The sequence below is a fragment of the Dunckerocampus dactyliophorus genome, chromosome 2 (genome assembly GCF_027744805.1).
Source record: "Dunckerocampus dactyliophorus isolate RoL2022-P2 chromosome 2, RoL_Ddac_1.1, whole genome shotgun sequence".
Lineage (NCBI taxonomy): Eukaryota > Metazoa > Chordata > Actinopteri > Syngnathiformes > Syngnathidae > Dunckerocampus > Dunckerocampus dactyliophorus.
Window position 1 is genome coordinate 17,373,980 of NC_072820.1, and position 24,711 is coordinate 17,398,690.

Here is a 24,711-nt window from a genome sequence, read left to right on the forward strand (position 1 = left end):
CATGTGTAGCTAAGGCTCCTGCATCTGTAAGTGCTTTCCGATCTATGAAAATAAATGGCCGACTGAATGCCGTTATCCTGACGTGTAGTTATTCAGCCGTCATTACACTGGTGTCAGAAGTGACTTCGAACGTGAGCCTACTGCCGTGTTTTGTCCGTGTCACCGGCATCAGCGAGTATGAGCCAAAGGAGAGGCGAGCCGCGTGTGAAGGAGGAGGCGGAGAGCGACAGCGAAGTGAGCGCTGCCGGGTGGGGAGGGAGAGAGCGTCGAGAGAGAGTGAGAGCTTGTCGGGAGGAGTGGAGGAGGCTGAGAGAGGCTGTCGACGTGCCGGCCAGCGAGGGGCGATCACCGGCGGCCATAAGTGGCGGCTGTGCAGCCTGCATAGAGAGCAACGCGGGGGACAGCTCAGCACGTGCACCTGTGGCCATGTGTTTGAAAACGGCCAAATATTCTGGAAAAGCTGACTGGGAAGCTTTTCACGCCCAATTTGAGCTGATTGCAAATGCCCAACAGTGGTCCAATAAAGATAAAGCCCTGCAGCTTGCATTGTGTCTCACAGAAGATGCCTTATCCTGCCTTTTGCTCCTTGACCCAGAGAGCCGCCATGATTACGAAGCTTTAGTGGGGGCGCTAAAGAGGCGTTTTGGACAGTGCACACAGCCGGGCCTACTGAGAAATGAACTAAGTTATAGATGCCGCGCAGCAGGGGAACCGTTACGGACCCTGGCATATGCCATCGAGAGTTTGTCAAGGCGGGCGTATTCCCACATGTCACCAGATGTACAAAGTGAGCTGGCACGTGATCAATTTGTCAGAGCTCTTCGGCCCCCAGAGTTAAGAGCTCAAGTCCATCTGTTGCACCCCCGCACCCTGCAAGAAGCCTTGGAATTGGCTGTGGAGAGGGAGATGGTGGCGTGCTCCAGCGCAACGGAGGAAAGGGTCCCTCCCCCCACAGCAAGGTCAGCAGCAGGGAGTCATGAGGCTGACGATAAACCCCCTTGGGTGGCCGAAATCACAGAACTGATTAGGTCCGTGTCACTACAGTCGCCGCAACGTCCACGCCCTGGGGTGAGGTTCTGCTGGGGGTGTGGCCAGCCCGGCCATTTGGTCAAAGAGTGCCCTCGCTCGCGTCGGTCGTCGGGAAACGACTTTGGGCCCGCATAGAGGGGGGTGTGCGGACCCAAGAAGCTAGCCCCCCACAAGCTGCTTTGTCTACAACCTCCAGGGGGTCTCAAGTGGACATGGGCGTAGAGGCAATTGGAGCTGTGGGGCGCACGTCAGACAGAGGCTCAGGCTATGTGATGATTCAGGTGGAGGGCGTGTTCTGCCCGGCCCTCATAGACACGGGGGCAACGGTGACGCTGATGAGGCCTGACGTGTGGCCGAAGAACGCCCATTTTGCGCCAACAGCAGTAGCTCTGCGCACAGTCACGGGAGAGTGGTCCCCCCTTCAAGGCAGAGGACGACTGACGTTGTCGGTAGGGGGCATGTCACTCCAGCACCCAGTATGGATAGCAGCCATACAAGACCCATGCATCCTGGGTCTGGGCTTTTTGAAGGCAGCCAACTGTGTCGTGAACATTGGAGATGGGTGGATCAGCTTCCAGGGAGGCCCTGCCATTCCTATAACCTCCCTGGGCTCCCTCGATCCCCGAGTCAAGCCTATGGCGTGCGCACTGGAAGCCACTGGTCAACTGCTACCCTCGAGGGCACCCTGCCAAAGACAAGAGACACCAGGCACAGGCTCCGTGGAAGAGGGAGCTGTGGACAAGACGCTGCGGGAGTTATGGGAAAGGAACTGCAATGGCCTGACCCCCAAGCAAGAGGAGCAGCTTTGGAATCTGCTGACAGACTTCAGTGATACCTTCGCCAAGAGTGACGATGAGGGGGGTCTCACCCATTTGACGCAGCATGAGATTGACACGGGCGAGGCCAGGCCCATTAGATGTCGCCCCCGTCGCCTTCCTTTGGCCCGGCAAGCGGCTTGTGAGGAGGCTGTGGTCAAGCTGCTGCGGGCGGGCATCATCGAACCTTCCGACAGCCCATGGGCGTCAGCAGTTGTCATGGTGCCAAAGAAGTTGGGGGGATGGCGGCTCTGTGTGGACTACAGGACTGTCAATGGGGTGACTAAGAAGGACGCGTACCCCCTGCCGCGCATAGATGAGTCCTTAGACTTGGTCTCGGGCTCATCCTGGTTCTCGTCCTTGGACCTCCGCAGTGGCTATTATCAGGTGCCGCTTTCCCAGGACGCCCGACCCAAGACTGCATTTTGTACCGGGAGGGGCCTGTGGCAGTTTAAGGTCCTTCCTTTTGGACTGTGCAATGCACCGGCGACCTTTTCAAGGTTGATGGACAGCGTGTTGGCTGGAGTCCCTCGTCAGCAGTGCCTCGTCTACCTGGATGACATCCTGGCCCACGGCAGCTCGTTCGAGGCAGCACTAAAGTCCTTGAGGTTAGTGTTGGAGAGGATCAGAGCAGCTGGCCTGAAGCTACACCCAGAAAAGTGTCACTTCATGCAGAGAGAAGTGGCATTCCTGGGCCACCGTGTGGGAGGTGAGGGAATCAGCACCCTGGCTGAGAAAGTGAAGGCGGTGGTAGAATGGCCAGTTCCCACCAACGCCAAGCAGCTGAAAAGTTTCCTGGGGCTGGCCTCGTACTACAGGAGGTTCGTACGGGGCTTCGCAGGCACCGCGGCGCCCCTCTTCCAGCTGCTCCAGAAGGGCCGAGTCTTTGAGTGGTCCGACCAGTGCCAAAAAGCATTCAGCAGTCTCCAGCAAGCCCTGAGTGAGTCCCCAGTGCTAGCACCCGCGAACCCCGACTTGCCTTTCATCCTTGACACAGATGCCAGTGGAGAGGGAATAGGAGCAGTGCTGGCGCAACCCACACCTGAAGGCGAGCGGGTCGTGGCCTACTTCAGCAGAGTGTTCAGCAAGGCTGAAAGGCGCTACTGTGTCACCCGCAGAGAGCTGCTGGCCGTGGTGCTGTCCATCAGACATTTTAGATATTACTTATGTGGCCAGCCGTTCAGGGTGAGGACAGACCACTCGGCTCTCAGCTGGCTGATGACCTTCAAGGAGCCAGAAGGGCAAGTGGCCCGGTGGCTTGAAGAGCTCCAGGCCTACGACTTCAAGGTGGAGCACAGAGCTGGGACAAGTCACTCCAACGCAGACGCGCTGTCCCGCCGGCCGTGTGCTGCAGAGGGCTGCCGCTATTGCGAAAGGAGAGAGGCCCGGGAGGAGGAGCTGCTGGAGGAAGCGAGTGGTGGTGTGTCAGAGTGCCGAGCCACAGGAGTGATGGTCAAGCAACTCCAGATGGTAGGAGTCGCCGAATGGGAGCAGCAGCAAGAGGGGGATGCAGACCTGCAGCCAGTCCGGAGGTGGGTGGAGTCTCAGCAACGTCCAGCATGGGAGGAGATAGCCCACATGTCAGCAGGGACTAAAGGCCTGTGGTCCAAGGTTGAGACACTGCGTCTGAGTCAAGGGGTGCTGCAACGAGCGTGGAAGGAGCCGGCGACGGGAGAAAAGAGGTGGCAGGTGGTTGTCCCAAAGAGTTTACAAGAGCCTGTGCTCAACGCCATGCATGGGGCAGCTGGTTCTGGGCACTTTGGTGTGGCTAAGACGTTGCGCCGCCTGCGCCAAAGTTTCTACTGGGGCCACTGCAGGAGAGATGTGGAGGATTTTTGCCGCCGCTGTGACCTGTGTACAGCGAGGAAGGGCCCGCCTGGCCGTTCCTGTGCCCCGCTGCAGCAGGCCCTCATGGGGGCGCCCATGGAAAGAGTGGCAGTCGACATTGTGGGGCCGCTGCCACGCTCTGACCGGGGGAATCGGTATGTCCTGTCAGCCATCGACTACTTCACAAGGTGGCCAGAGGCTTACCCCCTGGCCGACCAAGAAGCAGAGACAGTCGCCACTGCTTTGATAGAGGGAATGTTTAGCCGTTTTGGCGTTCCGGAGACGCTGCATAGTGACCAAGGAAGAAATTTCGAGTCACGAGTGTTTGCAGAAATGTGCAAGCACCTGGGCATCAGAAAGACGCGCACCACCCCACTGCGGCCACAGAGTGACGGGTTGGTGGAAAGATTCCACCGCACATTGGGCGAGCAGCTGGCCATTTTGACATCGCAGCACCAGAAGGACTGGGATGATCATCTTCCTCTGGTGCTCATGGCCTGCCGCTCTGCTGTGCAGGAGTCCACAGCCTGCACCCCAGCCCTGCTCATGTTGGGGAGGGAGCTCCGCACGCCAGCCGAGCTGTCCTTTGGCTGGCCCCCTGAGGCCACAGAGCCGGTCCCAGGTCCAGAGTATTCCAGGAAACTCCAGGACCGGCTGGAGGCCGCTCACGAGTTTGCCCGCCAGCAGCAACAGAGGGCGGGCAGGCGACAGAAGAGGAACTACGACCTGAAAGCCAGAGGGAGGCATTTCCAGCAGGACGAGCGGGTGTGGGTCTACCTTCCGCAGCGCAAGAAGGGCCGGTGCCCCAAACTGGACAGCCCCTGGACGGGACCGTGCCGAGTTCTAGAGAGAGTCGGGGAAGTGGTGTACCGGGTGCAGTTGCCAGGCCGAGGGAGAAAAGTGGTCCTTCATCGTGACCGGCTGGCGCCGTACCGGGGAGTGCAAGACCCCGCAGTGGTGGGCCGTGGGGCTCCGTCAGCACCAGAGACTGAGGAGGGACGTTCGTCTCTCCGGACTCATGCGGGTGAGCCTCCTGGGGTGGCAATGCCCGAGGTGAGGCAGCCGGTTTCACCATTGGCAGGGGCGCCGCCTGTGGGGGCGCGGCCAAGGAGGAGGAGAAGGCCGCCACGGTATCTCAGAGACTATGTGGGTCACATTGTTGGGGGGAGCACTTGAGTGTGTTGTAGTGTTTTTGTTAAATGTGCCTCGTTGGTCGTTAATTTTTGGTGCCCTCGGGGCGAGGGCCTTTATAGGGAGGGGGTAGTGTAGCGATGGGTATATTGTGTTGCTCCTAGCTGTGGTTTTGGTGTGTGGGCTGTAGGGGGCAGTCGGGTTCAGCATGTTGTGTGGAGCGAGCGTTTTGGTGGAAAGGGCGTAGATTAAGAAGGTTAAGGAAGTGTTGCTGTTTTACACACATGTGTAGCTAAGGCTCCTGCATCTGTAAGTGCTTTCCGATCTATGAAAATAAATGGCCGACTGAATGCCGTTATCCTGACGTGTAGTTATTCAGCCGTCATTACAATATATATATATATATATATACACACACACTAGGACCCTAATTAGGTTAAGCGGCATATAAAATGGATGGATATATACCAGGGATCTTGGTCTCAAAAAGGTTGACCACTGAAATAAAGTGGGGGGGGTTTCACATCGCCATCTGTCGGACATGGTGAGCCGCTCACCTACAATTGCCCTTAATGCATAATGCCCATTCAATGTGGCATTATAAAGGTACAAAACAGTGCTAATACTTTTGGCTTAATGTCTTTAAACGACTTTCAAATTTAATTACAACGAAGAGTGTTGTGTCCTGGAGGCATAGCGGTCCTGGCGAGAGACTGCCGGGCGGGGGGGAGTGTTTCCCAGGCAGGCGGAGCAGCAGCACCAGTGACCGCTAGCTTGATGTCAGCCACACAATAGTGGAAACCTTTCACGGAGAAAAGAGCGAGGGTGGACGGCAGATGAAGAGCGAGGACCACTGCTGGTTGGGACATTGTCTTCCTTTTCGTTTGGGCCAGCAACACATTTAAACAACAGCGACCATTACTTTGTTTGTGGAACGGAGCAAGCGCTGCAGGGAGGTTAGCTAGCGAGCTAGCCAGCCAGCCACCGCCATCTCTCTCTACGTCGGAGCCACCGCCGTGCGTCTTCCACGATGGGGAACGCTGCCACCGCCAAGAAGGGCAACGAGCTCGAGAGCGGTGAGTCCGGCTTGTGTTCCTCACCGAACGGCTTCAATGTTTTGTTTTATTCGTTTGTCACGTAGCCAGTATGTATTTATATGGAAGCTAGCTAGCCTGTGGCGACACCATAACTGTCCAAGCAACAGAGGGCCGTCTGTCACCCATCACGTTTGTATAAAAAAAACAACCTTTTAGGTGTCTTTTTAATATTACACAACTAATTGGCTTATTTGTTGTGGTTACATTCTCAGTGAGCTAAATCGGAGGTAGCCACCGGAGGAACCCGTTAGATGTTGACGAAAGGGGGGTGGGAATAAAAAAAAAAAAGCATAACAATCTTTCATTATGAAAACATAATCACAGCAAATAAGCATGCTTACTACATTAATGTCCTTATAATGTTTACCTAGCAATTAACATGCTAACGTAGCCGTAAACGGGAGTTGTGGTTGGGGGGGATTAGCCAGCAGAAGGCCCCTGGCATCTTAACGCCCCTTGATGGTGGGAGCCATCAGGTAGGTGTGTGCGTGCGTGTATGTATGTTTGTGTGTGTTGTCACTTCCTATTGGCTTGCTACAAGTCTCCAGACACCTCATCATCTCTCAATCTGGACAGCACAGATCAAATCTGCAGCTAGAAGCCACAAACCCATGAGTAATTGTCTTAAATAGCTATTCCAACTCAACTTGAAGGGGAGGGTGTGCTTTGCTTCTGCCCCCACCCCAGGGGCTGCATTGCCACATTTTATTCTTGGCTGCATAAACAAAGCCTTCCAGCTGCACTGCACAGTCGTTACCAAATATGGTGAAGAAATGACAAATGCACGCGTTCTCGTTCATAAAAAGTGGCACCAGACTACTGCATTTGAACAATGTTCAAGTGTGTCACCAGCAGCTTCTACTTTGTGGCGTGGTTTAGGGCCCATCATGGTTTACACACCTTGTCATTGACTGGAGCAGCTTGTCATCAGACCTCCGTCAGAGGATAAGGGGATATTACAAGCTTTGAACGGTTTGACGTAATGTGGCCCAGGCCGGTGTTGTCGTACTTGTATGCTCCCATGTTGTCATCACTGAACATCTACTGTAGTACTGTCAATTCTGGTGTATAAGTCCCTACTTTTTTCTTAAACTTTGAACCCTGCGGCTTGTACAGTGGTGCAACTAATTTATGGCAAAATTCTAATCTTGTGCCATTTCCTTTACTTCAGAACTACTACTAATTGTTTAAATACTGTGACGCTCGTGAGTCAGTGAGAAAACGATAGCGCTTTCTTTGGCAGGAGCCAATCACGGGCTATCAGTGCAGTCACAACAAGCGTGTCAACCCATTGGAGGGCAGTGGAGGTCAGTATATATACCAGTGTAACAACATAACAGTCTGACTCATAGTGCCATCCTTAAAAGAACACTTTACTAACAGCACTAAATTCATCACACAGCAAGTTAATACTCCAAAGGTGTATATGCAAATATACAAACATGGCCCAATATGACTTTAAAACTAAAAACATTTTAGGGTTTTCCCATAAGGCATTGTGTCTGAGCAACACATTCATTGGGGCACTGCAATGACGTCTGCTTCCCTCTTTTTGCTTTGGACTCCGGTTCCTCTGGTTCCCTCTGGTGGACAGATGCAGCATTGCAGTGCCATTTTTTAATGCTTTCTATGCTCTCCTCCAATGAAATGGTTTTCTCAACTGAAATACATTATGGGAACACTGTAAAATGTTGGGGGTTTTTTCCCATATAAAACTTTATACTTTATATACTTTATACTTTGTATTGATACATGTTTCTATATTTCTCAAGTATAACGTTTGAGTGTTAGTTGCTGTGTGATGAGTTTAATGTTGTTTGTAAGACGAAACCGTGAGTCACACTGTGATATTGAGTAATGCCTTCCTGCAATCTCCAATGGGTTGACAAGCTTGTCGTGAGTTTATTCATAGCACATGATTGGCTCCTGTCAAATAAAGAGCTGACAGCGCCACCACAATATGCCACTTTATGACGTGGACACATGCAGCATATACACCGATGCGGCTTACATAACAACAAATCTGTTTTTTCCTCTAAATTTAGTGGATGTGGCTTATACACCCGTGCAGCTTATACACCGTCATTTCCGGTAAATTATCAGTGTTTCCTCTTCCCCTACACATGCTTCTAAAAAGTGTATCGAATTTGAGTGGCTACAATTAGCCTACTTATGGACATGATGATAGTTATTTGAATAAAGCCTTTTTCTATTCTGTTGTATGAAGGTGTACTAGGGCCACATCAAAAAAAAAGAAATAATACTTTGAGAATTACAAAAATAAAGTTGAGCTAGAACCTAAATGAACTGGGTTAAAAAGTACTTATCAGACAGGAGACAATCTATAAAGCTAGGAGAATATACATTTGCGGGCTTAAATATATTGTGCGGCGTACCCCAGGGGTCAATACTATGACCAAAACTGTTCAATCTCTATACAAACAACATCTGTAAAGTAACAAAAAACCTAAAGCTAGTATCATTTGCAGATGATACAATCACATTCTGTTCTGGAGATAGTAGCCACCCCTATATTAAAAAAAACAAAAAAACAAATTGACGGCGTGGACAATGAAAGGGTAAACAAAAATACATTTCTCGGGATCATAATAGGTATGATATGAACTGGAAATTTCAGATAAAAAATATACAACATAAGGTGGCAAGAAATACCTCAATACAAAATAAAGCTACATTTGTTCTGGACCAAAAATCACTCCATACACTCTATTGTTCACTGATATTACCATATTTAACTTACTAACAATGCTACAAAACAGGGCAGTTAGGATAATTCATAATGCCGCTTGTAAACCCTTTATTCCTAAAATCACAATTATTCAAATTTGCTGACTTGTTAAGCTTTCAAACAGCTAAAAATATGCATAAAGCAAACAATAACCTGTTACCCAAAAATGTAAAACAATTGTTCTCAACAAGAGAGGAAAAATATGACCACTAACTCTTCATTTCTGGTGAGTACATTGTGTGTACTCACTCATTATCAAACTCGTTCTGTCAACTATTAACCCTTTTATCAGTTATTATCTTTTTATTATTATCATTAAGTCTGCTACATAACTACTTTGCAGAAAATATATACCTTGACTGTCATTGTACCGCATTGTTATATTGCCTTGTCAATTTCCTACGTATTCACAGTTGACAAAGACTACATTTGGAAAACAGGAGGTGAACAAATGAATTGCAACTCATGTGAAACGGAAGAGGGGTAGGATTAAATAAGCTTTGCGTCTTCCTACTCCTTTTTGGACATGTGGAACTGTGAACTGTACTGTGTGATGTACTCAGGTGTAACTTGTATGCATGTTCAAAATGAATTAAACCATTACCCTTGCCATTAAATAAAGCTGAAACGTTACAAGGAAAAAAGGTAAAACATTTCACAAAAAATTAGTTGTAGTATTACCTGGGAAAAGGTGTAATGTGCAAAGAAATGTGAAATAAAATGAAATGTTGAAAGTTATCAAAACTGTATTTTTGAGTTGCTTCTGACATTTCACAATGTCCCCTTAAACTAATATTTATATTTAGTTCTTTTGTGCTGTTGGTATTAGCTGAGGATTTGAGCATAGCTAAAGGTTTTTTTTAACGACGAGTGAATATTTAACTTTTTCTACATTTATTGCAAAAAGAGAATGGCCTTTTATGTTAGAGGCTATTTTTAAGATTTTTTAAAATGTGCATCTGGTATGAAGCTTTAAAACAGCAGTAGGGAACCTACGGCTCGAGAGCTAGATATGGCTCTTTTGATGACTGCATCTGGCTCTCAGGCATTTCGTAACATGATAAAATATATATTGATTTTTTTTTGCTGACAATTTAAAGTAAAAAAGTATAGAAATCACAGTGTTAAAAATAAATAGCAAAATATAAAACATTCTCATGCATTTGAATCCATCCATCCGTTTTCTACCGCAATGCGGGTGGCCAGAGCCAATGCCAGCTGTCCTTCCTATAGTTTCCGAGTTATACACCAAAACGTGATTATTATTGGATAATGCGGTATCCTACCCGGGTCGTTAAGAGGTCAAGAAGTAAACTTTCTTCCTTTAATCAAACAGTCAGCTAGCTAATTCTGCAGAGTAAACCCTTCTGACAAAGAATATGGCTAAAAGAAAGATGAGTACTGTGCAAAACCATGCAGCACCAGAAATTGCATTAATTGTAAGAAGTATTTTATTATTATTATTATTATTGGTTAGCTTCAGTGTGACATAATTAAAAAAAAAAAAAAATTAATTCAGAGACTCATATTTTGAAATTGTTGGTTGTGCTGTACACATTTAGTTGCATTCAATGTTAAAAAATATTATGTGGCTCTCATGGGAATACATTGTAAAATATGTGGCTTTGATGTAGGGGGGGTTGAAATAATCGATTCTTAGATGCATCGCGATGCGGATATTGACGATTATTAATCGATTCATAAATATCAATAATCGATGCTGACGGAACAAAAAAAAACGGAACAAAAAGATGGAAAGCGAAAGTGCCGCCCGCACAGTTTATGGTGGTGCACCTAAGTGTAAGACAATACCAGAATGGCTGAGTGTAAACTCGGACCGGCACCCGCTGGATTTAAAGCGAGCATCTGGAAGCACTTTGTCTTTCACGTACTTTAAGGTAAAAATAAGCTGAACAAGAGCCAGACAATATGCAATCTTAGTCATACAAGCTTAAAACATTTTTGGGAACACGAGAAATATGAGAAACCACATTGCATGCTTCCACCCGAACCAGAGAACCATCGAGCAGGTGATAACTCATTTTCCACCCAACTCAGAAAGTGTTTCTGCTTGAAAGACTTTTATTGTGAAGGATTTGTGGCCGTATTCGATTGTAGAGAAAGGCAGGGCTTTCGTGTTTTGTTGCGCACTTTGGAACCCAGATACAACGTCCCATTGCAACGTTATTTCAATGACACTGCAATTGTGAATAAGGGCAGCCGAGTTTTTTTGGTTATTGATAATATAGCATTATTCTTGCATGAGATCCGCTGGTACAGAAAGTTTTTTTTTTTACTTACAGTATATATTATATAATATTATTTTGTCAGAGATTCTATTCTCAGGATTTTAGTTTGAATTCAGAAGTCTATTATTTATTTGTGAATAATTGTTATCTTGGTTACTCAGAATAAGCTGAAGTTTGTTCATTTCATACATGCTGCTACTGGTGCACTTTACTTTTCCTGCTGGTTCTGTGCAGTTAATTTGTTTCATGTGTATTTTAATTGTGGATCATTACAAATATGCTTTGTTTTAATAGTACACAGTGAGTAAAAAATAAATTATATATAGAAAAAATCATGCGTGAAAAAATTGACAAACTATTGAACACAAAAAACAAGCATCGAGATGCATTGATTGTCGTTTTATTATCGCATCGCAGGCCTCTGAATAATAATTGCATGTGAGGTGGCCAGAGATTCCCACCCCTACTTTGATGGTTCTTTTAGCCAAAAAGGTTACCGACCCCTGCATTACAATGTCATAAAATGCCACATGTTAAGTATTGGTTTTAATTAAAAAAAAATATACGCATATTTGGCTTTTATCTAAATTCACTTTGTGGAAAAATTAGAGATATATGTATCGTATATCGATATTCAACCAAGCGATATGAGTTTCGGTCCATATCGCCCAGCCCTACTGTACAGTATTGCAAGTTTGTAAAAAGCCCGGACTGTTAAACCTGATAAAGGTGACACTGTGGCCCAGCAGCAGATTTGTCTGTGTGTGAGTGAGTGGAGCAGCTCTGATGAGGCAACCTGGTTACCTACATTGCTGAATACACACATACACACAAGATTACCTGTGTTTACACTACTAAGACGTCTGCCTACGTGGCTGGATCACTGACACAGTCACAGCAGATTAATATCCTTTGTGTGTCTGTGTGTGGGTGTGGGTGTGTGTGTGTGTGTGTGTGTGTGTGTGTGTGTGTGTGTGTGTGTGTGGACTACTTCAACAATCAATGAATGAATTTGTTGCAATTTGAAGATTGTCTTCTTACCCGTCTTCTCCTTTGGTCATCTGTAAAGGGTTTTAGTTCCATCTAGATTAATATATCAGTACATTTGTGCTTTTATATTTCTAGCTATAATGTTTTTTTTTTATCACGTACAAGTCTATAGCTATATCTTTAAAAAGTAAAATAAATAAAACCAGAATTGCACAGGAACACAATAACGTAAATAATAAAATATTTAACATGTTCACATTCAGTTAATTTAAGGATAAAGGGATTTTTTGACATGAAGTTGTAAGACATCCCCATCAGTAGTGTAGTACATCAACAGTGACTTATCCCCGCACTTGGTCCCGTGAGTCCAATTCTGATTTCCGTGACAAAGAGTGTCGTTCACTGTTAATGTACTACACTGCTGAAGGGGATGTAATACAACTTCATGTAAAAAAATACAAACGGTCCTTTTAATGTAAATGAAGCTGCTAGTAAATAACTGTTGCACAGATTGTATCATTTACAGTTGATATCATAACGTCAGTGAGTCAGAAAATGTCAATCAAATTTACACTTTTGGCAAAAAGAACTGAACTTTGAGCCTTTATGTGCACATCAACAGAGATCTTAAATAATGTCAGAATGATAATACATTTTGATCAACACTGTCAGATAGGATTCAGAATTGGTATCGGGTTCCGATGCCAGTGTAATTCATGTGTCAGAAATTTCTGATACCATCTGCAGAGAGTTCCATGAGCCAAGTCTGTGTTTTGCTGTTGTCAACAACCATAGCTAGAAGAATATCAGCAAACGTAGCTGTCTTTACACATGCAGTGCAGCTGTCCTCCTCCCTCGTGCCACACACACACACACACACACACACACACACACACACACACACACACAAGCGCTCCGCCGGGCATTCACAGCCACACAAAAGATAAATACTTTATTGATCTCCAAGAGAAATTCACATTTCCAGCAGCTCTGCAAAAATGTCATAATGAACTTAATCACTGAATCAGAAAATAAAACAACCAAGGCCAAGAGACAAGAAAAATAAGGAAATAGAATAAGAATAAGTAAACAAACAAATATGGAACAGATCACGTCAAATTTATAGTGCAATAATAACAAAATTAATACATCATAATAATAATACATAATAATTTTTAATACGTGATAATTTGAAGTCCAGTCCTATGTGTGTTTTTATCGCTCCCCCTCCTGTCAGTCATTCAGTTTTTTTGTCCCAGTATGCGGGGAAGCGGGGCTACTTGTTAGTGGATAGTCTACAGCGTGCTAGCAGCAAGTTAGCAAGCAAACGCTAATATGAATGAAGGCACAAAAGCAATGGTTTCTAAGCCGAATGCTATAGCCCCAGTGTGGAAGTGCAGCAGAGCCGTCACCCGACAGTCAACGCGGACTGAGGCGTTTGGTCGGCAAAGTAAATAAACGAAACAGCGCAAAATGGTGCACGCTCACAGACCGTGTCGCTCGCTACATTACAAAACAAATGTAACCTTTCAATGCGGTTGAAAAGCCAACATTTTGGGAAATGTTACAAATGTTTCTAAGAAAGTAGAAATTGCCTGGGAGAACGTACATGTACATGTCACAAACATCAATTACAGAACTGTATAACTGAGTGAAAGATGACATTGATTGCATTTTTACTCTGCCACCACAGATATGTGGTGCAGCTGAAATACTGTATGACCCCCTACATTATTTAACAATACACAACACATAACTGTGTGTGTGTGTGCGTGTACTTTTTGTGTTTTTTTTTTTACAGAGACAGGGTCTATTTTTTATCGTTTATTATGATTGTGATTTTTATTTAAGTGCAACTATTTACCATAAGTCCATTTTATTTTCACTGATTTTTTTTTTTGTTGTTGTTGTTTAATTTATTATGTTGTTTAATTTATTTAAAAGCTCTTGACATTCCAATTTTAATGTTAAATACTATAGAGAAATTAAAGGTTAGTGCTTTTGATCATGTTTACTCTCATTATTATGCTATATAATTAATGAAAAATTGGTCCCAAAAAATCAATAATATCGATTTTCGACAATAATTTGTAGTCCCCAATTATCATCCAGCAAAATATGTTATTGTGACAGGCCTAGCTGTGACCATGTAGTAACGGGTACGTTCATGGTAAATACTGACAGGATTTTCCATAATTTGACCATTCTAAGCATTACTGGAACTTCCTTATTCGGCGTGTTGATTCCACATAGCAATATAGGAACAAATGCCTACACCTAGTTTTAACTTTTCCAAACTCAGAAATAAAAACACCGCAGCAGTGGTGTCAGATCAAATATGTAGGCTACCTTTTTTGTAGTGGTCTGAGGCGTTGAGAGAGTGATGCTGACGCGCTGCGGCCATCTGTGGTGAAGCTCGTCGCTAGCCGGTGTCAATGTCTCAATGTTAATGCGCCAGTAATGTAGTTCGATCAGTGTAACAATGTTAACAATGTTGCTGTAGCTTGGTTCGTATGCACGTCACATTATATGTAGATGGAGCATTGTTGGTGCATGTTGGAGTATTTTTCAGAAGGCTTAATAGGAGGAATAAGTGGGTCCCATATGTGCAGTACTGAGCTGTCTCTTTTTATCTGTTTTTACGTCTTTAGAACGCACAGAAAAGAGAGACGTGTTCATGTCTCACATCAGGATTGTGGATGATGGGGAAACCCCCCACCCCCCCCAAACAAAAGTGCAGTTTTCAATATTGCACATTAAAAATTAAACAAGGTCTATTATTATCAGTCCAATTTTAATACAGAAGCTAATGTAATATGTGTAGGAGAGTTTGAGTGTCATTTCCTTGTTTCCGTTCAATTTGACGTAATACACACCACTGATATTGTCAAAGCTGCCCGCAAATTCCTTCCTGCTGTCACCACATATTGAGTTTATTGTTGTTTTGTCTACATGAACTCTTGTCTTTTTTCTCTCTCTTTCTCTGTCTTCTCTCTTTTTCCGTCCATATCATCCCATCCGTGTGGGTGGTTGCTCCTGCAAAAAACCGTGGTGATCAATAGAGACGTTTGGTACGCACATTCCTGCAACAGCAACAACAAAAAGATGAGATGGCAAAATTTGGCGCCTGGTCTCATTGTGCGAAAGCTGCTCGATGTGCTTGCTGTTATTGTGTGCTTTGATAATAAGTGTGTGCTTTTTGTTTCTGTTGTCTATGTTCTCTCAATCTGGATATTCTGCTGTGTTTGCCATACATCGGTTTGTCTTTGCTTCCAATACACTTCTGTGTTTATTAGCCTTCCCCTTCAAAGTGATGCACAAGATACTCATAGAAAATAACCCTTTGTAACTTGAGTGTTGTGCTGGTCCCCTTTTCCTCCTCCTTAACTAAGGCTACTAAATAACAGAAATTAAGAATATATTGTCTCTTGGCATGCATCACTAGTCTTGCCTGTCCTGGATGTTGCCTTGTGTTTGTGTTTTCTTTAAAACAATATGTCGTGTAATTAACATCCAGATGAGTCTTCTCTAATGACTTTCGTTCCCTCCTCTGATGCCCTACATATTACATATTTTTACCCAAAGCCCTAATGTATTTTTATGCCAGTTATCACAGAGGGAATGTATGCAAATTATCGGCATTGTTTTCTTGTCCTTACAGTGAAAGAGTTTCTAGCCAAAGCCAAAGAAGATTTTTTGCGGAAATGGGAATGCCCGCCACAGGTTAGAATGCTGTTTGAAGTTCATCAGCAAAACAAATATTTCCAGACACACTAACATGCTGTGTGTCCCCGCAGAGCACGACGTGCCTCGATGACTTTGACAGATTAAAGACGCTGGGGACCGGCTCATTTGGGAGAGTCATGCTGGTGAAACACAAAGGAACAGAGCAGTACTTTGCCATGAAAATTCTGGACAAACAGAAGGTCTGCTTTTATTTACATAAGAGGAGTTCATAATAATAATGCTAAAAATGTGCAGTCAAAGTTGATGAGATCCAAAACAAGAATTGTATCAAAAACTTTCAAACACAAAATCAAACATGCCAACATGCACCATACTGTATTTTCCAAACTATAAGTCGCACCGGAGTAAGTCGCATCAGTCAAAAAATGCATCACGAAGAGACAAACATACAGTATATGTCACACGGGACTATAAGTCCTTTTTCTGGTATTTATAAGCAAGCGCAGGGTTTCCCCTAGGATTTTCTGAAGCTGTGGTGGGCTTCATGGGACTGCCGCCGCTGTGTCGTGCCGCTGCTGCGTCTGCATTTTTTTAAATTATTATTATGACAACTTAATTTGTCTGTTAACTTATTTATTTAATGTTTTTCAACAACCAGCAGAACATAAACCGAGAACATCGCAAAACTGTTAATTTAATGGCAATGTTAGAGTTTAAAATGTTGAGCCTGACCTATTTAGTCCAATAGTACAAAAGTACACCAGGACCGACGTCAAGGTGCAGCCTACCTGTTTTTGTCAGTAAACGGACCAAGATGAGTCCATAAGATGAAAGCAGAGAGCTGCCATTGTTCAGTATAAGAACAGTGCTATACGCTTTAACTATTAACATTGCACTTCAGGCAAGGAACTTTACCGAAAATAAAATAATCATCACCCCGTTACTCTTATTGTTGTGTACATACATCTACTGATGCCTGGTCTGGACACATCTTCAGTGATGTTCCTGGGATCTTAAGGCGTTTCGGGTCTTTCGACATCATACGCCCTCCTCCAGGTGACCCAGCCGGGGCTGATCAGACCCCAGCTTGTGTCCAGACGGCTCGCTAGCTTCTATGACTCCCCTCTTTTGAGCCAAAGCCATTTTGAGGCTCTTTCTGCCGCGTCGGTGGAACTGCGGATGGCTCTCCTCTTTCTCTCTCCCTCGATGCCTAAACTACTGAAGGCTGTGGCCAAAGATCGGGCTGCAAAACCCCTACATCCACCCTCCACAGGGAGACACCTTGTTCTCCAGCCGGCCTGCTGGCAGTCGCTGACTAGTCCCGCGTACTTGGAGAGCTTCCTCTCAAAGGCTTCATCCAGTCGATCTTCCCACGTGACTGTCAGCTCCAGCAGCACTATTTGTCTAGTGGACTCTGACACGAGGACAATGTCTGGTCGCAGGGTGGTGACGGCAATGTGGCTGGGGAACTTCAGCTGATGTTCAAGATCCACCAACAACTGCCAGTCTCTTGCAGACATCAGTATGCCTGCAGATCTTCTGTTCTTCTGACAGGAGTTGGCTTGTCCCCAGCTCTGACAAAGGCGATGGTTTTCTTGGAGGGATGGAACTGCTTTGCCCACTCCAGTCCTGAGCTGATGGCCTCAGCGATGGTTTTAAGGACTTGGTCATGCCTCCACCTGTACCGTCCATCTCCAAGTGCCCTTGTACAGCAGCTGAGGATGTGTTCCAGGGTTCCTCACTTTGAACACAGTGGGAATGCTGGTGACTCTACTATGCCCCATGTGTGCAGGTTTGACGGGCTTGGAAGCACATCATACACTGCCTGGATGAGGAATTTAATGCGGTGAGGCTCAGATTTCCAAAGCTCTGCCCAAGTGACTTTCCTCTTGACTGCATTCTCCCATCTCATCCAAGCTTCCTGATGTTTCATTCCCACTTCCTTGCAGGTTCTGGTCTCCTCCACTGCTGCTCGCACCTCCTCCTGAACAAGGCGTCGCCTTTCCTTCCCCCTGGTGTTCAATTGGGGACACGGAAAGGAACCTAGCCCTGCTCGGCTTCGTGTGACCACTCCCACCAGGCTCCTGTGGTGCAGCCTAGCATCAGCCTCTTGAACTGCTTTCTCTGCCCTCCATTTCCTGCCCGTCCTTACTTGGATCCCTGCTTTAGCCACCTTTGGATCACATGAGTCCCTGTACTGAACCACTTCCCTGGCTCTGGTTACCTTGTATTCCTCCTCCAGGGATTTGAGAGGCAGTTGCAATTTGTTGGTGTTTCCATAAGGTGCAATGCTACTCAGGCTCCTTGGCAATCCAAGCCATCTCTGGAGGTGGTTGCTGACCCTCCTCTCCATGGTTTCAACTGTCGAGATGGGGACTGCGTAAACAAGGAGGGGCCACAGGATCCTGGGAAGAATGCCATGTTGGTAGACCCAGGCTTTAAACTTCCCAGGCAGGCCTGACTTGTCCACAGATTTCAGCCAGCCATCCAACTCAGTTCAGGTCGACTGTATAGATGTTGTGTCTCTCAGAGAGCAGTCAAAAACCTTTCCCAGGCTCTTGACTGGTTTCTCTGAGATAGTTGGGATGGCTGTGCCTGTGATGTTAAACCGGAACTTGTCCTCTACCTTTCCTTTCCTCAGCACCATTGATCTGGATTTGTCAGGTTTGAAACGCATCCGGGCCCACCCCACCAGCTTCTCAAGCCCCTTCAGAATCCACTGACAGCCTGGGACTGATTCTGTCATGACTGTGAGGTCATCCATGAATGCCCGGATGGGTGGTTGCCGTTGTCCAGATTTCGTGCGGGGCCCTCTGCACTCTGGTTCAGCAGACTTGGTGAGCATGTTCATGGCTAGGGAGAACAACGTCACAGAGATAGTGCACCCTGTGATGATACCGATGTCCACCTTGTGCCAACTGGATGTTATTGCTCCTGAAGAGACCCTCATCCTGAAATTGTTGTAATAATCAGCGATGAGGTCTCTGCACCTGCTGGGTACGTGATGTTTCGTCAGAGTGAGCTGAACCAGCTTGTGTGGAATGGAACCGAAAGCATTTGCCAGATCAAGCCACAATACTGACAAGTTGCCCTTGTTCTCTCTGGTCTCCCGAATGAGCTGTGTCACCACACACGTATGCTCCAGACAACCTGACATTCCTGAAATGCCTCCTTTCTGGACTGATGTATCGATGTAGGTGTTCTTTGCCAGGTAGGTACACAGCCGTTTGGAAACAGTGCTGAAGAAAACCTTTGCCTCAATGCACAATAGGGAGATGATGCGGAACTGGTCAAGCTGGGTGGAATTTTCCTCCTTTGGGATCCAAACCCCTTCAGCAACTCTCCATTGGTCAGGGATCCTCCCCCTTCTCCAGAAGACTCGCAGGATTTTGCACAGACGCAGCAGGAGTTTGGGACAGTTCTTATACACTTTGTATGAAGCGCCACTCGGTCCTGGAGCAGAGCTTGCCCTTGCTTTGCGGACAACCTCCCTGATTTCCGTTAGCTGCAGCTCTGACATGTCGAACTGCACTTCTGGTTCAGGAGGTTCTATAAGGTTGTTACACTCTCCCAACTCCTGCTCTCTTGTGGGGTCGCTGTACGTATCCTTCAGATGTTGCACTTGCATCTTCCGAAAAAGAAACCCTGTAAACCGGGGGTGTTTGAAGTGCGGCCCAAAGGGCCATTTTCGACCCCAGCTTGTTCTTTCAGCCTGACTTATTTTCAAACTAAAAGTTATTAATTCCAGCTGCAATACTACTGTTCTTCTGCCTTTAATTAACATTGTTGGCTTGCAACAAAGGAAGCTAACAAGCTAAATAGTCGACAGGAGTTGCCCTTTGCTCACGGCGTCTTCAAGATTGAAGGATCTGCTCATTTTTTCTACTCATTAGCTTTTTTTTATTATTATTGTGCAGCAGATTCAACTTGAGTCCATTGATAACAATACATTAAATCTCAACATGGGCCAAAAATGGTATCATCCATTGTTGATGAAGTTAAAACATTTTATTGTCATTGATTGTAAAAGTCATTCAAAGGAGAGTTAACAATTCCAACTGAGCCAGCCATTTTTATATTATTGCAACCTGATTGAAGTAATTTAATGCTATATTCATACACAGTATCAAAGTGGAGGATGTCCTGTGAGCTACATTGTGGTCATCAACAAGCATGTATTTCTTGTTTAACAATGTTATTTATTCTAAGAGGTGTTTATATTACTATATTCCTCCCACTCGTTTAGCTCTATGAATATTACAAATAGCTGTCAGTAGGACGCATTGCAGTTGTACACTACTATAAAGTACAATAACATAACGTAGTTAAATGAATACTTACCTGACAGTGTCCATCAAAACCAAGCATTGTGAGATACAAGCTCTTGTATTGCATCTCAGTGAACTGTGCAGGTGTACCTAATGTGTTGACCGGAGTGTGTACTTATCACTTTTTCTCCGTCAGGTGGTGAAACTTAAACAAATAGAACACACGTTAAACGAGAAGAGGATATTACAAGCTGTCAGCTTCCCCTTCCTCGTCAAACTTGAGTACTCATTTAAGGTAAGACACTCCTCCTCCTCCTGCTTTAGTTCAATAATTGGCAGTCTGTTTCTACTTTATAATAAAAGATAAGAGCAATAGAAGATAATAGCAATTTTTTTGTGTATTATATTAGGACAACTCCAATTTGTACATGGTGATGGAGTATGTTCCAGGAGGAGAGATGTTCTCACACTTAAGGCGGATTGGAAGGTTCAGGTGAGGCTTTGAAGAGGAGTAAGGACCAACATACTTTGTTTTGACCCATGGTTTGTGCAGACATTGATTTTTCCCTTCACTTCCTCTCCAGCGAACCACACGCACGCTTTTATGCCGCCCAGATAGTGCTGACATTCGAGTACCTCCATTCACTAGATCTCATCTACAGAGATCTGAAACCCGAGAACCTTCTCATCGACCACCACGGCTACATTCAGGTGACAGCCGCACGTTGTTGGTGGATTAATATGGTGGTCGCATTGTTTCTTTGGTCCTCACGCGCTTCTTTTCCACTTTTCAGGTGACAGACTTTGGGTTTGCCAAGCGGGTAAAAGGCAGAACTTGGACGTTGTGCGGCACACCAGAGTACCTGGCCCCAGAAATTATTCTCAGCAAAGTACAGTATTTTAGTACAGTTTGAATGCATGTCATGTTAGCGCTTCAGTATGTTGCTGTCATGTGCCCTGCAGATTGTATTTGCTGTTATCTGTGATTCTCCTTTACATTGTATTTTTCCTCATTATGCACATTAATGCTCAGAAATGCACCCCTCAAACTTCACAGACGTGCCAACATATACACATTGTTCATACACGGCACTCATTTTACTCCTTGAATGCACTTCTACAATCTCGGGTATGCATTTTGGCGGTTTCGCTATGTGTCTGCCTGTAGTGTGACGTACTCCAAAAAAAATCCTCGAGCTGCGGAGACACAGACGGTTAAGGCTGTGAGTGGTCTTCTTGTAGTACGTTATTTTCTGTCTGTATACAACTCATTCATAAGGAATACAGCCCACCTGCTCGAACACCTTCTCATCCAAAAGAGGAAGAGACATTTGCAATAAAAAATACTGTTTAAACACATTATTGTAAATTCCGGACTAAGCCGCTACTTTTTTCTAACACTTTCAACCTTGCGGCTTAAACAATGATGTGGCTAATTATGGCTAAAAGAACTACAGTTCCCATTATGTTTACAGTGCAGATTCAGGAAGTAGGGAATTGGAGTAGTAAAGTGGACAATAATGTCAGGGATAGTGTTTTGATCTGACAAATCTTCAGTAAGTTTGATCAAGTGTCGACAAAATTTTACATGCACAAGAAATGTTAACATGCACAATTTTTTTTCCTCTGTAAATTTGATGGGTGCTCAATAGTCTGGAGTTTACAGTATGGGTATCCAGCTGCAATGATGTTTAAATTACCATCATAAGCTTGCTACGAAGGAAGCTAACATGCTAAATAGTCGATGGCTATTGTGGTTGCTCACAGAGTTGACGTCACATTATGCTATCAACCCTGACGAAGAGCTATAAAAGCAGCGGTATCCAAACTTTTGCAACCGGTGGCTCGTTTTGGTATTGGCCCACGGCACATCGTAGAAAGAAAACTACACCAAAAAAAATCCTGCAAAAATATAGCAAAAGGCATAATGTCACGAGAAAGAGCTGGACTACCGTTTATATTTAGATACAATGAATCCTCTGAAACTTCTTCCATGGGAACAAATGGGAGTACGAATAACCCATTCCGGCGTCAGACTGTTGCCATCATAAAAAAAAAAAATGTTAACTGTACAGTAACATTCGAACATTGGTGAGAGTGTCATGTAAGTGTAAAAATAAGTTTGCCACTGCTGCAAGTGTAAAAATAAAACACTTTAGTAAATGATAAAGGCGCGATCTGTGACATCATGTGCCATGTTGCAGATCCACCGCATGCAGCTCGTTTTATAACCGTCTTAGTGGTCACACAAGTGTTAAAGAAGTCAACCTTTGATCATTTGCATATGTGCTTACTTTCCGAAACGCCCTTTGTATATACAGTATATTCTTCTCTTAACACCCTTTCTTGAGGCTGCTCCTTCTTAAGTGCCACAAGCTAAAGAATAAGCATAATGCAAAATTAATTCGTCCTATGATGCTCACTGGTTCGAACTTGGTTTTGTGTGACTTTAGAGAACATTTTTCACTGTCCTTACATTTGACATTGTGATGGCTCCTTAAGGGTTACAACAAAGCTGTGGACTGGTGGGCCCTCGGGGTGCTCATTTATGAAATGGCAGCTGGTTACCCTCCATTCTTTGCTGACCAGCCCATTCAGATCTACGAGAAGATTGTGTCCGGCAAGGTATGCATCAAGAATAAATAAATTGTAAATTGTAATTGTAATAAATTTAAATAAATTGTACTCACTACAGCATATAACACCTTTCTATCTTCTCAGGTCCGCTTCCCCTCCCACTTCAGCTCGGACCTGAAGGATCTGTTGAGGAACCTGCTGCAAGTGGACCTGACTAAACGCTTCGGCAACCTGAAGAACGGCGTAAACGACATCAAAGGACACAAATGGTTCGCCACAACAGACTGGATCGCAGTCTACGAGAGGAAGGCAAGACACAGTTTGTGCCGTTTAGTGCTCTGATTGCAGCTAAATCAACCACGTTATGTCCTCATGTAGTGGCCTTCACACTAATAAAGTAATGTCTCAACTAGATGATGGCAGTGTCAGAAGACATTGCGTGTGAATGCTTAAGAGCTGAAGCAAAAACTGAAATGAGGAGGAAATGTATGACTGTCGAAATGCAGAATGACTAAAAGAGTAGTTTGTAAGCTGAAGAGCTGAAGCCGGGTTGAAATAGGGCAGAAATGTAAAATGAATGTATGAATGATACCTAGCATGATAGCACTAAGTGTTTGTATTGGTTTCTACTTGCGTAAATAGCTAAAATGCTGCTATGCTAATGTTAGCATATTAGTGTTTCTATGAGTTATACATATAAAAATGGCAAAAAAGGCTACTATGCTAATGTTAGCATGCAATAAAAATGGCAAAAATGCAATGGCAAAATGCTACAATGCAGTCAGACCTCAACATTTAATCGCATTCTCATTCTTAATTTGCAGAGGCTTGGTTGACACTTTGTTTGCTCTGGCAGGTGGAGGCCCCATTCATACCAAAGTGCAGAGGCCCCGGCGACACCAGCAACTTCGACGACTACGACGAGGAGGACATCCGCGTTTCCATAACGGAAAAATGCGTGAAGGAGTTTGCGGAGTTTTAAGACAGACGGCACTGTCGGGGGATAATATAAGGGGATCTTTGCACTCTTCTAAAGACTTGGAATGGAGACTTGGAGACCATGTTTTCCTCCACCTCCCCCCCCTCTTCTTTCCCTTTCCCGGCTCTATGACACAATCTCTCACACAGCTCAATGATTTTGCCATGATCCTTGGGTGCCGATAACCTCTCACTGTCACCTACACCTGCATATTAAAGCAGACGCACCACTTTCTTTTTTTTTTCTTTTTTTTTTTTAACCCATCCACTTTTTATTTTGTACTTTTGAAGGTCTTGGATGTTGTCCTGCCCTTTTAAACCATGACGGACAACGTGCAACAAGGCAGCTTGTTAGCAGTGGTTCCACTTCCACGTTACATGGGCTCCTGTTAAGTTCATGGCCGGTAGCTTCTCGTCCCGTGTGTGCATACAGTATCTGTCCGTTTTGTAAGACGTTTGAACACTCTTGAGTGTTTTAAGAGCATGACTGAATAGCAAAACTGTGGGTGACACAAGAAGAAGGAGAGGTTCCTCCTTCCTTTCTTTGCTTTTGCCTTAGAGAGCCCAGCAAAAGCGTTGATCCTCCTCGGTATTCCGACCCAGGCCAGCAAGCCATCGCTGAGAATAACCAACCTTGTTAAATTATTAGTATAACGCAATACATTTGTCATTTGTTGCTCTTTTTTTGTCACTGTGTCTGCTCTTTTAGTCCTATTTTTTTTCCTAGATTTCAGGTCTGCTCATAAAGACCCTTTGTTACAATACAATGTGACTTCTGTAAATCTAAAAGGAAGTGAAAAGAAATCCTTTTAAGCTTTTTATGAAGTGTAAAAGGTGAGAAAAGTCAATGTGAATAGCGTTGAAGCTTCACGCCTCAACATGGTTGGTGAAACCTTTAAAAAAAATATCATGTGCAGAATCATTTATTGATTTTGAGAATTTAATAAACATGAAACTGCAGCTTTTTTGTTACCACCAGTGAATGATTGTTTTTGTTTTCATTTTCTTTCTTTAAAGGAATGTGGATTGCAATTTATAGGTGTGCATATTTGATGGCGTGATTATCAAGGTACAGTTTTCCTCACAAATACACTGGCTCAAGTAAAGAACTGCTCCTTTGTAACACCATGTAACCCTGTTACTGTTCAGCTCATATACGTATATGCATTGTTTCATATGTTTTATTTATACACATTAGAGATGCTAATAAATTTTATTTTTAAAAGTGTTGATTTGGTGATGTCGTTAATGTTTGATAGATTTGTACCTTATTGATAGTAGTTTGACAAAAGAATACTACAAGTAATAGATCAA

At 44.6% G+C, this 24,711-nt stretch overlaps 1 protein-coding gene across 2 annotated transcripts; it reads left to right on the forward strand.

The window, feature by feature from the left end:
* Positions 1-5,361: 5,361 nt before the first annotated feature.
* On the forward strand, positions 5,362-24,627 carry prkacbb (protein kinase, cAMP-dependent, catalytic, beta b). Of its 2 annotated transcripts, none has more exons than XM_054759813.1 (10): positions 5,362-5,878; positions 15,555-15,610; positions 15,685-15,813; positions 20,039-20,137; positions 20,253-20,335; positions 20,427-20,553; positions 20,637-20,732; positions 22,345-22,467; positions 22,564-22,728; positions 23,276-24,627. In XM_054759813.1, the coding sequence occupies exons 1-10, from the start codon at positions 5,833-5,835 to the stop codon at positions 23,399-23,401; spliced, it is 1,050 nt and encodes a 349-aa protein (XP_054615788.1). In that variant the 5' UTR covers positions 5,362-5,832; the 3' UTR covers positions 23,402-24,627. The 2 variants fall into 2 exon arrangements, with proteins under 2 accessions (XP_054615788.1, XP_054615779.1); XM_054759804.1 differs by having other exon boundaries at positions 5,364-5,878; positions 15,549-15,610.
* Positions 24,628-24,711: the final 84 nt, after the last annotated feature.

Excerpts from the sequence above, each read along its gene's own strand:
- prkacbb (XM_054759804.1), top strand. The coding sequence starts at position 5,833 with ATGGGGAACGCTGCCACCGCCAAGAAGGGCAACGAGCTCGAGAGCG. Across the intron at positions 15,611-15,684 it reads AATGGGAATGCCCGCCACAG|AGCACGACGTGCCTCGATGA; the intron begins GTTAGAATGCTG and ends GTGTCCCCGCAG. Across the intron at positions 15,814-20,038 it reads AAATTCTGGACAAACAGAAG|GTGGTGAAACTTAAACAAAT; the intron begins GTCTGCTTTTAT and ends TTTCTCCGTCAG.